At 46.5% G+C, this 16,796-nt stretch overlaps 1 protein-coding gene across 14 annotated transcripts in view; it reads left to right on the top strand.

The window, feature by feature from the left end:
• LOC115127784 (tensin-1-like) overlaps positions 1 to 16,796 on the top strand; it is a 233,616-nt gene that overhangs the window by 198,254 nt on the left and 18,566 nt on the right. For 8 of the 14 annotated variants that reach the window (XM_065023791.1, XM_065023798.1, XM_065023814.1 and 5 more), the window contains 3 exons: positions 1,244 to 1,315; positions 1,549 to 1,665; positions 4,370 to 4,453. In XM_065023791.1, the coding sequence (XP_064879863.1) occupies positions 1,244 to 1,315; positions 1,549 to 1,665; positions 4,370 to 4,453 (273 nt within the window). The remainder of the gene's footprint in view (positions 1 to 1,243; positions 1,316 to 1,548; positions 1,666 to 4,369; positions 4,454 to 16,796) is intronic. The other 6 variants (XM_065023840.1, XM_065023793.1, XM_065023848.1 and 3 more) reach the window with 3 other exon arrangements.

Below are 16,796 nucleotides of genomic sequence, written 5' to 3'. Positions count from 1 at the left end.
TATGTGTGCATGGGTGACTGTGTGTGTGTGTGTGTGTATGTGTGCGTGGGTGACTGTGTGTGTGTGTATGTGTGCATGCGTGGGTGACTGTGTGTGTGTGTATGTGTGCGTGGGTGACTGTGTGTGTGTATGTGTGCGGGGGTGACTGTGTGTGTGTGTATGTGTGCGTGGGTGACTGTGTGTGTGTTATGTGTGCGGGGTGACTGTGTGTGTGTATGTGTGGGTGACTGTGTGTGTGTATGTGTGCGGGGGTGACTGTGCGGGGGTGACTGTGTGTGTGTATGTGTGGGTGACTGTGTGTGTGTATGTGTGCGGGGGTGACTGTGTGTGTGTTATGTGTGCGGGGGTGACTGTGTGTGTGTATGTGTGCGGGGGTGACTGTGCGGGGTGACTGTGTGTGTGTATGTGTGCGGGGGTGACTGTGCGGGGGTGACTGTGTGTGGGTGACTGTGTGTGTATGTGTGCGGGGGTGACTGTGTGTGTGTGTATGTGTGCGGGTGTGGGTTACTGTGTGTGTGTATGTGTGGGTGACTGTGTGTGTGTGTATGTGTGGGTGACTGTGTGTATGTGTATGTGTGCGTGGGTGGGTGACTGTGTGTGTGTGTGTGTGTATGTGTGCGTGGGTTACTGTGTGTGTGTGTATGTGTGGGTGACTGTGTGTGTGTGTATGTGTGGGTGACTGTGTGTGTGTGTATGTGTGCGGGGGTGACTGTGTGTGTGTATGTGTGACTGTGTGTGTGAATGTGTGGGGGTGACTGTGTGTGTGTATGTGTGCGGGGTGACTGTGTGTGTGTTATGTGTGCAGGGGGTGACTGTGGGTGACTGTGCGGGGGTGACTGTGTGTGTGTATGTGTGGGTGACTGTGTGTGTGTTATGTGTGCGGGGGTGACTGTGCGGGGTGACTGTGTGTGTGTATGTGTGACTGTGTGTGGGGTGACTGTGCGGGGGTGACTGTGTGTGTGAATGTGTGGGTGACTGTGTGTGTGTATGTGTGCGGGGGTGACTGTGTGTGTGTGTATGTGTGCGGGGGTGACTGTGTGTGTGTATGTGTGGGTGACTGTGTGTGTGTATGTGTGGGTGACTGTGTGTGTGTATGTGTGGGTGACTGTGTGTGTGTATGTGTGGGTGAATGTGTGTGTGTGTCTTTGTAGCACGGCGTACACATGTTTGTGTGTGTATGTACCTATGTGGCCTCTCCCAAAATGTTTAAATTGATTGTTGTTTAATGTGTGTCACTACACAGATGAGAGATTTCCAGAATATGGGAAAGTGGAATTTGTCTTCTCCTTCGGACCTGAGAAAATCAAAGGTACAGGTAATCAGTGTATTTCAAGTCGAATGCTTCAATGCATGCTACATGTAATAATGTAAACACAAACTATAGGTAGTACCATAAGGTAATGCAGCACAGCATGGATTGGTGTTAATTGATTGTGTGTTGTCAGCATAGTTAACTGCATGTGGCTACGCAGAAAGTACATGTTATATTGTATTTCTGACATTAATGGGTTAAAGACTGCATTACCCAGCTGGCTTTGTGTCTCTCAGGAATGGGCCACCTTGAGAATGGCCCACAAGTGTCGGTGGACTACAATACCCAAGACCCCCTCATCCGCTGGGACTCCTACGAGAACTTCAACAGGGGCTGCGAGGATACAGGAGATGGTGAGCACCAAGACCACACACACACACACACACACACACACACACACACACACACACACACACAGCACAGTCAAACTAGGTGTGCTGGAACAGTTGTTGTCACATATCTCCAGTGGTTAATGGAGTCTTCGAGACTGACTCTGTCACATAGCTGGCCACCCTCAGTGGTGGGGGTATTGAAATTTTAAAGATGACACACACACACACACACACACACCTACAAGTGCCGGACTCATCAGGCAGATGTTGACATGTAAAATCAGTAGACCCCCCCCCCCTCCTCACAGTCTAGAAGAAACCAAAGGGTGTTGGCTGACCTCCAGTTGGCTGGCAGTATACCTCAACAGCAGAACGGTGTGATAATTGGCCAATATCATTTTCATGAAATGTAATGAATGCCTCCTTGCGGCGGTAGAGCCATGAGAGCCATCTAGAGCCATATCACACTGTACAGTTAGGGACTTTCTGGTGCTACTGTGTGATGCAACCCTTGATTAGTTGTGGGGAACACAGTCCTCTCCTTGGACAGCAGGTGTTCCTATAGAGGCCCTAGTGTTTGGTAAATGATGGTGATAATGAGAGGTCACAGCATTTATGAACATGGCACTTCCACTGGTACTTCCACTGGCATTCTACTGGTACTTCCACTGGCATTCTACTGGTACTTCCACTGGTTCTTCCACTGGTACTTCCACTGGCATTCTACTGGTACTTCCACTGGCATTCTACTGGTACTTCCACTGGTACTTCCACTGGCATTCTACTGGTACTTCCACTGGCATTCTACTGGTACTTCCACTGGTTCTTCCACTGGTACTTCCACTGGCATTCTACTGGTACTGGTTCTTCCACTGGTACTTCCACTGGCATTCTACTGGTACTTCCACTGGTACTTCCACTGGCATTCTACTGGTACTTCCACTGGTACCTCCACTGGCATTCTACTGGTAGTTCCACTGGTACTTCCACTGGCATTCTACTGGTACTTCCACTGGTACTTCCACTGGCATTCTACTGGTACTTCCACTGGTACTTCCACTGGCAATCTACTGGCACTTCCACTGGTACTTCCACTGGCATTCTACTGGTACTTCCACTGGTACTTCCACTGGCATTCTACTGGTACTTCCACTGGTACTTCCACTGGCATTCTACGGGTACTTCCACTGTTACTTCCACTGGCATTCTACTGGTACTTCCACTGGTACTTCCACTGGCATTCTACTGGTACTTCCACTGGTACTTCCACTGGCATTCTACTGGTACTTCCACTGGTACTTCCACTGGCATTCTACTGGTACTTCCACTGGCATTCTACTGGTACTTCCACTGGTACTTCCACTGACATTCTACTGGTACTTCCACTGGTACTTCCACTGGCATTCTACTGGTACTTCCACTGGCATTCTACTGGTACTTCCACTGGTACTTCCACTGGCATTCTACTGGTACTTCCACTGGTACTTCCACTGGCATTCCACTGCACCACCTCTCTCCACATCTAAAAGTAAGAGCATACATCTTCCTCAGCCGTTCGGACATTTTGAGTCTTTCACATATTCCTATTCACTTTTGTCTGTTTAAGCATGGCCAATCTAGTGACTACCTTGCCCTACCCCTCTTGCCTCCTCTTGTTCTCATCATTTCCCCCTATCTCCCCCTTTCCTCTCCCCCGTCTTAGCTGCAGGAGCAGACCCCATGCCCCCCCCACCACCACACACACACACACCTGTCATCCACTCCTTTAAATAGCTGCTGCAGAAATAGGTGGTAGTCAGTCGCTCTGCTGGTAACCCGAACCCCTGCACTCCCACCACCACCCCCCACCCAGCTCACAGTGTGGGTGTGCAAGGGGCTAGGACTTGGGGTCAGGAGATGACGGGACCCCACACCAAACTCCTGCTCACCTCCTCTCACCTCTACTCCCCTTCCTCCTTCACCTCCTCCACCTTACCCCTCTGCTTCTGCAGTCCCATCGCCCCATTCCATAGCCCTCACCGGGGCTGTCATCATTCATCATTCATCCCTATTGATTAGTATTGTGGACGGGACAAGACAATGAATACAGTGAGGGCAGTGTGCACCCTATCTTATGCCACCCATATGCCCTAAGTGGAGAAAGAGATGAGGCAGTTGCACCAGAGCACAGGCCGTGGCAAGAAGCCATCATGTCAAGCTAGGCCCTCGGCAGCCATTTTGGTGCAGCGGTAATACGCTCCAACATGCCCTATGGCTTGAATAGAAACCACTGTATTATATCATGTTCAACTCTCTGGAGAGCTCTTGTGGTAATTGCTATGTAAAGAAGGTCATTGGGAAATGCTGGTGTTGGCAGTTTGATCCTAATTGAATGGACTAGATGTTTGGTTCTGGTTGGCTCAGCAGAAAGCATTCTGCCAGTCCCCTCGCTTAGCTAATTGCAGGCTTTGCTTCCTTAGCAGTTGGATTGGATCTGAAAAATGTGGATTCAGTACATGGTGCTAGAACATTGTGTGACCACCATTCAATTGGTCTTGGGCTGAAAGTGAACCTCTGTGAAAGGAAGATGTCTGTGTTCCAAGGCTGGGCTTGGGTTTTGAGCTAGGTTTCGTTCGTTTGCTAGCTGCTTTGCTACCCACCTCAATGTTTCTCCGCCAAGGGGTCTACTCTGAAAATACCCTTCCTCTCTCTCTTTCCCTTCCTCTCTTTCCCTCCCTCTCTCAAGGGCTTCAGCTTGGGTTCTGGAGTGAGGGTTCAAGACCGGTCGCTAGCTGCTTGTTGGCCCACCTCAACGTTTCTACACCAAGGGGTCTGTTCTGAAAACACCACCCTCTCCCCTCCCTCTCTCTTTCCCTCCCTCTCTCTCTTCCTCCTCTTTTGATCACAGTGTTGCGGTCGACAGGTCAGGTGAATGTCGACGAGGGACCAGTTTTTAGGCACTAGACTAATGGCTAACACGCAGATGGACAAGCTACGCTGTGTAGCCTAGCTTTCATTAGGTTCTGGACAAATTGAGGGTTTTCCCATAACTGTCGTGACGCTGTGTGCTCCAGTGGACTCTGGTCACTCGTCACATGTCATTAAAAGCATTAGGGCGGTGTTATTTGTCTGTGTGGTAGCGAGTCCTAGTCCTAAATGGCTGTTCCACCCTGGAGCGTTGATGTATATACAGTTGAAGTCGGAAGTTTACATACACTTAGGTTGGAGTCATTAAAACTCGTTTTTCAACCACTCCACAAATATCTTGTTAACTATCTATAGTTTTGGCAAGTCGGTTAGGACATCTACTTTGTGCATGACACAAGTAATTTTTCCAACAATTGTTTACAGACAGATTATTTAACTTAAAATTCACTGTATCACAATTCCAGTGGGTCAGAAGTTTACATACACTAAGTTGATTGTGCCTTTAAACAGCTTGGAAAATTCCAGAAAAGTATGTCATGGCTTTGGAAGCTTCTGATAGGCTAATTAACATCATTTGAGTCAATTGGAGGTGTACCTGTGGATGTATTTCTTCAAACCTTCAAACTCAGTGCCTTTTTGCTTGACATCATGGGAAAATCAAAGGAAATCAGCCAAGACCTCGGAAAAGACATTGTAGACCTCCACAAGTCTGGTTCGTCATTGGGAGCAATTTCCAAACGCCTGAAGATACCACGTTTATCTGTACAAACAATAGTACTCAAGTATTAACACCATGGTACCGCGCAGCCGTCATACCGCCCAGGAAGGAGACGCGTTCTGTCTCCTAGAGTCCAAATCAATCCCAGAACAACAGCAAAGGACCTTGTGAAGATGCTGGAGGAAACAGGTACAAAAGTATCTATATCAACAGTAAATCGACATAACCTGAAAGGCCTCTCAGCAAGGAAGAAGCCACTGCTCCAAAACCACCATAAAAAAGTTTGCAACTGCACATGGGGACAAAGATCGTACTTTTTGTAGAAATGTCCTCTTGTCCTCTTGTCTGATGAAACAAAAATAGAACTGTTTGGCCGTAATGACCGTTGTTTGGTTTGGAGGGAAAAGGGGTAGGCTTGCAAGCCGAAGAACACCATCCCAACTGTGAAGCACGGGGGTGGCAGCATCATGTTGTGGGGGTGCTTTGTTGAAGGAGGGACTGGTGCACTTCACAAAATAGATGGCTTCATGAGGAAGGAAAATTACGTGGATACATTGAAGCAACATCTCAAGACATCAGTCAGGAAGTTAAAGCTTCGTCGCAAATGGCTCTTCCAAATGGACAATGACCCCAAGCAAAATGGCTTAAGGACAACAAAGTCAAGGTATTGGAGTGGCCATCACAAAGCCCTGACCTCAATCCCATAGAAAATGTGTGGGCAGAACTGAAAAAGTGTGTGCGAGCAAGGAGGCCTACAAACCTGACTCCGTTACACCAGCTCTGTCAGGAGGAATGGGCCAAAATTCATCCAACTTATTGTAGGAAGCTTGTGGAAGGCTACCCGAAACATTTGACCCAAGTTAAATCATATAAAGGCAATGCTACCAAATACTAATTGAGTGTATGAAAACTTCTGACCCACTGCAAATGTGATGAAAGAAATCAAATCTGAAATAAATCATTCTCTCTACTATTATTCGGACATTTCACATTCTTAAAATAAGGTGGTGATCCTAACTGACCTAAGACAGGGACTTTTTACTTGGATTAAATGTCAGGAATTGTGAAAAACTGAGTTTAAATGTATTTGGCTAAGGTGTATGTAAACTTTCGACTTCAACTGTATGTGTCAGAGTCAGGCTAGCTTCTGGTAAGGTCTTGGTTTACATATTGCAATGACCTTTGTAGAAATCAGATGAAAGGAGTATATGAAAAATAAGCCTGTTTAAAAGGTCTGTATGAATAACAAGGTTATTGGTAGAATAATACATCATTAAGTTTTGATGATGTATCTGCAAATATGAAGGTGTTCAGAGGGTTTGTGTCCACTTTTAGCCTGGGTGCTGCTGAGATGTGTGAAGAGCATTGTCGGATAGTTACTAGCTGTGAGTTATTTGCACTTGTGTGCATCCACTTTGAGTGAATCTGTAGAAATTAGAGTGTGTGCCTGCGTTCAAGCATGTGTGTGTGTGTGTGTGTGTGTGTCTGTTTCACTAATATTCCTTCACTAATAGGACTTCACTAATTGCCCTGTACTCAGCTGTTGACCTGGGGTCCAACAAGGGAAATAGCTCTCGAACATTAGCATTCCATTTGTTTTGTGCTAGCCGCGACCATTCCTTAATGTTAACTAACAGTCTGAGAAGGTAGTGTTAGGCGAACGTAAGTGTCTGTTTCAGGTCTAAACTACCACTACAAATAATCAAGTGGCCTTTCTATTACATACAGTGCCTTCGGAAAGTATTCAGACCGCTTGACTTTTCCACATTTTGTTACGTTACAGCCTTATTCTAAAATGGATTAAATAAATAAAAATCCTTAGCAATCTACACACAATACCCCATAATGACAATGAGAAAACAGGTTTTTATACATTTTTGCAAATGTATAACATTTTTATAACAGAAATACCTTATTTACATACATATCCAGACCCTTTGCTATGAAACTCGAAATTTAGTTTAGGTGCATCCTTTTCCTATTGATCATCCTTGAGATGTTTCTACCTTGATTGGAGTCCACCTGTGGTAAATTCAATTAATTGGACATGATTTGGAAAGACACACACCTGTCTATATAAAGGTCCCACAGTTGACAGTGCATGTCAGAGGAAAAATCAAGCCATGAGGTCAAAGGAATTGTCTGTAGAGCTCAGAGACAGGATTGTGTCGAGGCACAGATCTGGGGAAGGGTACCAAAACATTTCTGCAACACTGAAGGTCCCCAAGAACACAGTGGCCTCCATCATTCTTAAATGGAAGAAGTTTGGAACCACCAAGACTCTTCATAGAGCTGGCAACAAACTGAGCAATCGGGGAGAAGGGCCTTGGTCAGGGAGGTGACCAAGAAACCGATGGTCACTCTGACAGAGCTTCAGAGTTCCTTTATAGAGATGGGAGAACCTTCCAGAAGGACAACCATCTCTGCAGCATTCCACCAATCAGGCCTTTATGGTAGAGTGGCCAGACGGAAGCCACTCATCAGTAAAAGACAGCCCACTTGGAGTTTGCCAAAAGGGACATAAAGACTTCCAGACCATGAGAAACAAGATTCTCTGGTCTGATGAAACCAAGATTGAACTCTTTGTCCTGAATGTCAAGCTTCACGTTTGGAGGAAACCTGGCACCATCTCTACGGTGAAGCATAGTGGTGGCAGCATCATGCTGTGGGGATGTTTTTCAGAGGCAGGGACTGAGAGACTAGCCAGGATCGAGGGAAAGATGAACAGAGCAAAGTACAGAGAGAGATCCTTGACGAAAACCTGCTCCAGAGGGTTCAGGATCTCAGACTGGGGCGAAGGTTCACCTTCCAACAGGACAACAACCCTAAGCACACAGCCAAGACAACGCAAGAGTGGCTTCGGAACAAGTCTCTGAATGTCCTTGAGTGGACCAGCCAGAGCCTGGACTTGAACCCAATCGAAAAATCTCTTGGAGAGACCTGAAAACAGCTGTGCAGCGACGCTCCCCATCCATCCTGACAGAGCTTGAGAAGATCTGCAGAAAAGAATGGGAGAAACTCCCCAAATGCAGGTGTGCCAAGCTTGTAGCATCATACCCAAGTAGAGTCGAGGCTGTAATCGCAGCCAAAGGTGCTTGAACAAAGGACTGAGAAAATACTTAATGTAAATGTAATATTTCAGTTTTGTTTTCTAAATACATTTGCAAATATTTCTTAAAACCTGTTTTTTCTTTGTCATTATGTGGTATTTTGTGTAGATTGATGAGGGAAATAAACTATTTAATCAATTTTAGAATAAGGCTGTAACATAACAAAATGTGGAAAAAGTCTAGGGGCCTGAATACTTTCTGAATGCAGTGTACAGGTATTTATACTCTGGACTCCGACATTGCTCGTCCTAATATTTCAATATTTCTTAATTCCATTCTTTTATTTTTCAGATTTGTGTGTATTGTTAGATATTACTGCGCTGTTGGAGCTAGGGACACAAGCATTTCACTACACCCGCAATAACATCTGCTAAATATGTGTATGCGACCAATAACATTTGATTTGAATAGCAAAGTAATTTGCAGTGTGATTATTGGCACTACAATGCCACAGTAGTCATTACCAAACTTGTCGGTTTGATGTTTTACCATCACCGAAACATTTTGGAATGTTCATTCAAATCGTTCAGCTGATTGTTACTAAGTAACATGTTCACCGCAAACACCTCTCGGATTATAGCCTTATGAGGCCAACTCTCTGTCCATTGTCTACTCCTGCCCACTCACTCAGTGACCAGACAGAAAACACCACTACACCACTACATGCAAATCTGGTTAATGGGTGTTGTGACTTTTCTGGGCCACTGTATACCTAAGGTAAAACAGATTTATGTTATTGTAGGGATAGGATATCTAAACCTAGACTGTTACCATGTCTCAAGACCGCGTTACCCTGTTGAGCCAAAGCTCTGGAAGCTAACACAAGTCCCCAGGTCATGCAAACTCTGTGAATTACACCTCCTTCAGTGCACAAAATTTACACACATGAAAGTAACCATGATAATCATTATATTTGTTTTTTGAAAAGAACAGAGCGATAGTAAAACTGTGTGGATGTGTGTGTGTGTGTGTGTGTGTGTGTGTGTGTGTGTGTGTGTGTGTGTGTGTGTGTGTGTGTGTGTGTGTGTGTGTGTGTGTGTGTGTGTGTGTGTGTGTGTGTATATATATATGTGTGTGTGTGTGTGTGTATATATATATGTGTGTGTGTGTGTATATATGTGTGTGTGTGTGTGTGTATATATGTGTGTGTGTGTGTGTGTGTGTGTGTGTGTGTGTGTGTGTGTGTGTGTGTGTGTGTGTGTGTGTGTGTGTGTGTGCGTGCGTGTGTGTTGCTGAGTGTTCACTGTGGCTGGAGACAGCAGCAGGCTGTGGTGTGGGCCTTGTTTATGGTTCTCCTCCCATATTTGGATGTGGCACGGCCCCGGGCATGTCTCGAATAGCTGGGTGGTAACAGAGAAAGAGGGAGGGAGGGAGGGAGGGAGGGAGAGAGAGAGGGAGAGAGAGAGAGAGAGAGAGAGAGAGAGAGAGAGAGTGGGGGACACGGGGACACAGTGAGTGGAACAGCCTGGCCAGGACTAAAGCCCTTTTTGTTAGCTAACTGTCACCGGAGTTGGAACGAGAGAACGAGCGAAGCAGAGAGTGAAAGAAAGGACCAAATGAAGGGAAGGATATAGGCTGAGCGGTATTACAGCAGCTGGTGAGTACAGTACAGTAGTCAGGTCTAAGGGTTGACTGTGAGGGCTCAGGTGTTGATAGGGCTAATGACATAATTGGTAGGTGTCATATGTTTCTGATGTGGTTTATAACGAAGTTGTGTTCAATTCAGTTGAATTGTTCTTTATTGTGTAGTGGTAGTGTAGAGGTTGGGAATACCTATGTTTTACATCACCTTTTGTTCCTAGTTATGGAAGTTTGAGTTTAATGTTTGCTTGGGTTATAGTACACTGTAAGTTGGTAGTAAATTATCAAACTTATTTCTTGACTTGATTGAATGAGAGGGTCTGTCGGAGCATGATTTTGGAGTGTTTTCTCAGTTGCAGCAGATGCAAGGCCCTCTCAGCATGTCCTTTATTTTGTTTCTATGTCAACATGGTTGTTTACAGTACCCTTTGAATCGTTGAGTGAGTCATTTGCGTGTGGAACATTTTATAAATGTGCCGCAATTATGGCCACAACTATTAAGCTGCCTGCTCTAACTTCTTTTAAGACCAATTTAACTTGTGAGTTATGAGTTGAGATGCTGAATGAGGGACTTTGACTGGCTTGGCACAATACGTCATGTTGTATCGTCACTGTGGTGTTTCTATGGCCGTGTGGAAACAGTTACTTCCTTGGATAGAGTGGAGAGTTTGTTCTGGTTTAATAAGGGGCCTAGTACCCCTCATAGGAGTGACAGAAGGACTAGTGTAGTTAGAGCTGGCAGTGACAGCACCATGAGACATAGCAGCAGGTTTACAGCCCACCCCTAAGCTCCTCAGAGCCCCCTAGATACCTCAGCTACCACATATCTGACTCAGCTATCTCTCTGTCCCTCAATTTCCCCCCATACCTCACCCACCTCTTATCTGCCTTTAGTTATCTCCTGTCTCTCACTGTCCCTCCATACCTCAGCTACCTCATGTCTGACTCAGTTATCTCTCCATCCCTCAGTGTTGTCGTCCCTGCCCCTACTTCAACTATGATTGTCCCTCCATACCTCAACTATCCCCTGTCTTTCACTGTCTCCCTCCTACATCTGCTCTCACTGTCTTTCACTGTCTCCCTCCTACATCTGCTCTCACTGTCTTTCACTGTCTCCCTCCTACATCTGCTCTCACTGTCTCTCTCTGGCTCCTTGCTACCTCAGCTCTCACAGTCTCTCTCTGGCTCCTTGCTATCTCAGCTCTCACTGTCTTTCACTGTCTCCCTCCTACATCTGCTCTCACTGTCTCTCTCTGGCTCCTTGCTACCTCAGCTCTCACAGTCTCTCTCTGGCTCCTTGCTACCTCAGCTCTCACTGTCTCTATCTGACTCCTTGCTACCTCAGCTCTCACTGTCTTTCACTGTCTCCCTCCTACATCTGCTCTCACTGTCTCTCTCTGGCTCCTTGCTACCTCAGCTCTCACTGTCTCTCTCTGGCTCCTTGCTACCTCAGCTCTCACAGTCTCTCTCTGGCTCCTTGCTACCTCAGCTCTCACTGTCTCTCTCTGGCTCCTTGCTACCTCAGCTCTCACAGTCTCTCTCGGACTCCTTGCTACCTCAGCTCTCACTGTCTCTCTCTGGCTCCTTGCTACCTCAGCTCTCACAGTCTCTCTCTGGCTCCTTGCTACCTCAGCTCTCACTGTCTCTCACTGTCTCCCTCCTACATCTGCTCTCACTGTCTCTCTCTGGCTCCTTGCTACATCAGCTCTCACTGTCTCCCTCCTACATCAGCTCTCACTGTCTCTCACGGTCTCCCTCCTACATCTGCTCTCACTGTCTCCCTCCTACATCTGCTCTCACTGTCTCCCTCCTACATCTGCTCTCACTGTCTCTCTCTGGCTCCTTGCTACCTCAGCTCTCACAGTCTCTCTCGGACTCCTTGCTACCTCAGCTCTCACAGTCTCTCTCTGGCTCCTTGCTACCTCAGCTCTCACAGTCTCTCTCGGACTCCTTGCTACCTCAGCTCTCACTGTCTCTCACTGTCTCCCTCCTACATCTGCTCTCACTGTCTCTCTCTGGCTCCTTGCTACATCAGCTCTCACTGTCTCCCTCCTACATCAGCTCTCACTGTCTCCCTCCTACATCAGCTCTCACTGTCTCTCACGGTCTCCCTCCTACATCTGCTCTCACTGTCTCTCACTGTCTCCCTCCTACATCTGCTCTCACTGTCTCTCTCTGGCTCCTTGCTACCTCAGCTCTCACAGTCTCTCTCGGACTCCTTGCTACCTCAGCTCTCACAGTCTCTCTCTGGCTCCTTGCTACCTCAGCTCTCACTGTCTCTCTCGGACTCCTTGCTACCTCAGCTCTCACTGTCTCTCACTGTCTCCCTCCTACATCTGCTCTCACTGTCTCTCTCTGGCTCCTTGCTACATCAGCTCTCACTGTCTCCCTCCTACATCAGCTCTCACTGTCTCCCTCCTACATCAGCTCTCACTGTCTCTCACGGTCTCCCTCCTACATCTGCTCTCACTGTCTCTCACTGTCTCCCTCCTACATCTGCTCTCACTGTCTCTCTCTGGCTCCTTGCTACATCAGCTCTCACTGTCTCCCTCCTACATCTGCTCTCACTGTCTCTCTCTGGCTCCTTGCTACCTCAGCTCTCACTGTCTCTCTCTGGCTCCTTGCTACCTCAGCTCTCACAGTCTCTCTCTGACTCTCTATACCATTTACAGCGATGGCGTATAGGTTTTATTTTAGGGGTATGCCAGAGTCTGGATCTTCCAGTGATCCTTGCAGACAGTCGTGAACTCCCAGACAGAGAGATAGGCAGACATCATGACATGTAATCTTTAGTTCAGTTACTGATATGACTCCCATGCTATTACTACCAAATACAGATGGGTTGGCAGACAGACAGACAGGCTGACAGGCAGACAAGTTGACAGACATCTCCATGACAGTTATCTTTACCACACATACTGATACGGCTGTCACAACACCTCTTGGACTAACTGACTGACAGACAGACAGACAGACAGACAGACAGACAGACAGACAGACAGACAGACAGACAGACAGACAGACAGACAGACAGACAGACAGACAGACAGAACAGACAGACAGACAGACAGACAGACAGACAGACAGACAGACAGAAAGACAGACAGACAGACAGACAGACAGACAGACAGACAGACAGACAGACAGACAGACAGACAGACAGACAGACAGACAGACAGACAGACTAGCCCTAGTGTTTGTCATTCAACCATCTTCATGAGGCTCTGTAATTCAGACTGCTGGTTGGCACAGCGATATCAAAGCCCGTCCCTGCTGAGGTGGGTGTCATGTCCCGTAGAGAGACGCCCTTTAGGCTGTCTGGCAGAGTCAGGCCATGACATCATCTAACGGGGACGTGTTGTCTGTGTGGTGTGTGGCTGAGATGACAGCTAGGGGCTGTTGCTGGTCAGGGTGATTCACACCTGGCCAGCCCCCAACATTGCCCAACAGGCACAGATCCAGGATCAGCTTATTGTCGCCAAATACTCATTTGAACTGTTTATGGGAGAGACAGTGTGCAGGGGGCAACTACAGACAGACCCTTAGTTTTATACTGTGCTTCTAGACTGGCTGCAGATTTTTCTCATTATTTTTTCACTTTTCATCTATTTCTGTCCTCCTCTCTCTCTTTGTAGAGCTTTCTCTGTGTGGGTTTCTCTTTCTCAAATCAAATCAAAACAAATGTATTTATATAGCCCTTCGTACATCAGCTGATATCTCAAAGTGCTGTTCCCTCCCTCCCTCCCTCCCTCCCTCCCTCCCTCCCTCCCTCCCTCCCTCCCTCTCTCTCTCTGTGGCTGTTTTAGATGTGTGACTGACTGTGCGGTTTTAGTATTGTTTGTTTATGTATTTAACTAGCCTCCAGGACCTGCTGTTTTCATCCCATCATGCCCCTCTCTCTAGCAGCATGCCTTCCTTCCCCGGTTTGTTCCTGTTTGACCCCCGCTAACCCCGTGTTGTCCCGTTTCCTCTCCCCTCATCAGTAAGACCCCAAAGACCCGCGGCACAGGTCAACTATTTCCCTTAAATAGTGCTGTGTGTGTGTGTGAGAGAGTATGTGTGAGGAGAGAGGGGCTTTCGTGTGTTTCTCTATGTATGGAGTGAGCTGTGGGGTTGTGGGTTGGGAATTTATGACAGTAACGTGTATCCCATACGGTCAGACCCAGAGCACACCGCAAGGAAGATTTCTACACCACATTCCTCTCACACACTCAGAGGAATAGGAACTTTTCTGAGGAACACGTTTGGGTGGTGTGTGTGAGAGTGTATGTTCTCACACTCTAATGTGTGTCTTTCTTTCTGTGTCCACATCTATATATCTTTTTTAGCCAGTGTTCTTTGTTCCACTTGATCATCTGAGGGGATATTAGGTTAACTCCTTACCAGATCCACAACACTGTTGGTCTTGTCTTCATCCAGTCACAACATGGCGGTTCTGCCACGGTGCTGCTAGCTAGCTTAGCACAATCAGTAGCCACCCAGCAGGGGATTTCACTTTAAGTGGGCTGTAGTATTTTCCCACCCTTAAGTGTGTGTGTATAGAGTGTATTCGGTAAGTACTCAAACCACTTGACTTTTTCAACATTTTGTTACATTACAGACTTATTCTGAAATGGATTAAATTGTGTTTTTCCCTCATCAATCTACACACAATATCCCATAATGACAAAGCAAAAACAGGTTTTTAGAAATGTTTGCAAACCTGAAAAATCACATTTACATAAGCATTCAGACCCTTTACTTAGTACTTTGTTGAAGCACCTTGGGCAGTGATTACAGCCTCTTCTTAGGTAGGAAGCTACAAGCTTGGCACACCTGTATTTTGGGAAGTTTCTCCCATTCCTCTCTGCAGATCCTCTGAAGCTCTTTCAGGTTGGATGGGGAGCGTCGCTGCAGAGATGTTCGATTGGGTTCAAGTCCGGGTTCTGGCTGGGCCACTCAAGGTCATTCAGAGACTTGTCCCAAAGCCACTCCTGCGTTGTCTTGGCTGTGTGCTTAGGGTCGTTGTCCTATTGGAACGTGAACCTTTGCCCCAGTCTCTCTGCACTTTTCTCTGTTCATCTTTGCCTTGATCCTGACTACTCTCCCAATCCCTGCCTCTGAAAAACATCCCCACAGCATGATGCTGCCACCAAATAAAAATCAAATCAAATCAAATGTATTTAAACAGCCCTTCATATATCAGCTGATATCTCAAAGTGCTGTACAGAAACCCAGCCTAAAACCCCAAACAGCAAGCAATGCAGGTGTAGAAGCACCACCACCATGCTTCACCGTAGGGATGGTGCCAGGTTTCCTCCAGACGTGATGCTTGGCATTCAGGCCAAAGAGTTCAATCTTGGTTTCATCAGACCAGAGAATCTTGTTTCTCATAGTCTGGGAGTCATTATGTCCCTTTTGGCAAACTCCAAGTGGGCTGTCTTTTACTGATGAGTGGCTTCCGTCTGGCCACTCTACCATAAAGGCCCGATTGGTGGAGTGCTGCAGATATGATTTTTCTGGAAGGTTCTCCCATCTCCACAGAGGAACTTTGAAGCTCTGTCAGAGTGACCATCGGGTTCTTGGTCACCTCCCTGACCAAAGCGCTTCTCCCCCGATTGTCTTGGTGTGTCCAAACTTCTTCCATTTAAGAATGATGGAGGCCACTCTGTTCTTGGGGACCTTCAATGCTGCAGACATTTTTTGGTACCCTTCCCTAGATCTGTGCCTCGGCACGATATGTCTCTGAGCTCTACGGACAATTCCTTTGACCTCATGGCTTGGTTTTTGGCGTGCACTGTCAACTGTGGGACCTTATATAGACAGATGTGTGCCTTTCCAAATCATGTCCAATCAATTGAATTTTCCACAGGTGGACTCCAATCAAGTTGTAGAAACATCTCAAGAATGGTCAATGGAAACAGGATGCGCCTGAGCTCAATTTCGAGTCTCATAGCAAAGGGTCTGAATACTTATGTAAATAAGGTATTTCTGTTTTTAATTGTTTATATATTGGCAAACATGTCTAAAAAACGGTTTTCACTTTGTCATAATGGGGTTTTGTGTGTAGATTGATGAGGGGAAAATTTTTTGAATCCATTTTAGAATAAGGCTGTAACGTAAGTAAGTCAAGGGGTCTGAATACTTTCCGAAGGCACTGTATGTGTATGCGTGCATGCCCGTGTCTTATGAGCCTCGCACTCCACAAGGCCTATGAGGAACCATTGCCTAAGTCAATTGAATGATACATGAATGGAAGGCTAATGATGTCCATCTCTCAGGTTAGCCCCAAACTATGTCTATATATGAGCCTGTTAACTCTGTCCTGTCAACTCTGTCCTGTCAACTCTGTCCTGTCAACCCCGTCCTGTCTACTCTGTCCTGTCAACTCCGTCCTGTCAACTCTGTCCTATTTGTGACCCACTCAGAATAAATGTCTGTTTCGTCACTGATAGTAACTGTAGGCCTAAATTCAGCTCATGGACAAACAGTGTACCTCATATCAGTGTTGACAGGCATCTACTTTAGCTGACTACCCTAACTAGCTATTCCTGCTGGGCAGATTCATGTTGGAAGAGATTTATGGCTTGGTCTTTGTTTCAAAGCCACAGCTATCGCCTGGCTAGCATACTAAGAAGCTTTATGGTGGCTCAGCAACGACTTACTGTACTAAAAATGGTCCCTGTGTTTTTTAAGGCCAGTGATCTATACTGAAACCCACCCCAGCAATGCTCACACTCAGCTGAGCAGGAATATGTTGATTCTATACACGACATACATCCATCATCAACGTATCCCAATGATGGCGGTGAACTCTCCCATACATCAAAACTCACACATCTTTACATAATCTTTGT

This window comes from Oncorhynchus nerka, linkage group LG2 (genome assembly GCF_034236695.1).
Source record: "Oncorhynchus nerka isolate Pitt River linkage group LG2, Oner_Uvic_2.0, whole genome shotgun sequence".
NCBI lineage: Eukaryota > Metazoa > Chordata > Actinopteri > Salmoniformes > Salmonidae > Oncorhynchus > Oncorhynchus nerka.
The sequence above is the reverse complement of the archived record's forward strand: the minus strand, read 5'-3'. Positions and strand labels throughout refer to the sequence as shown.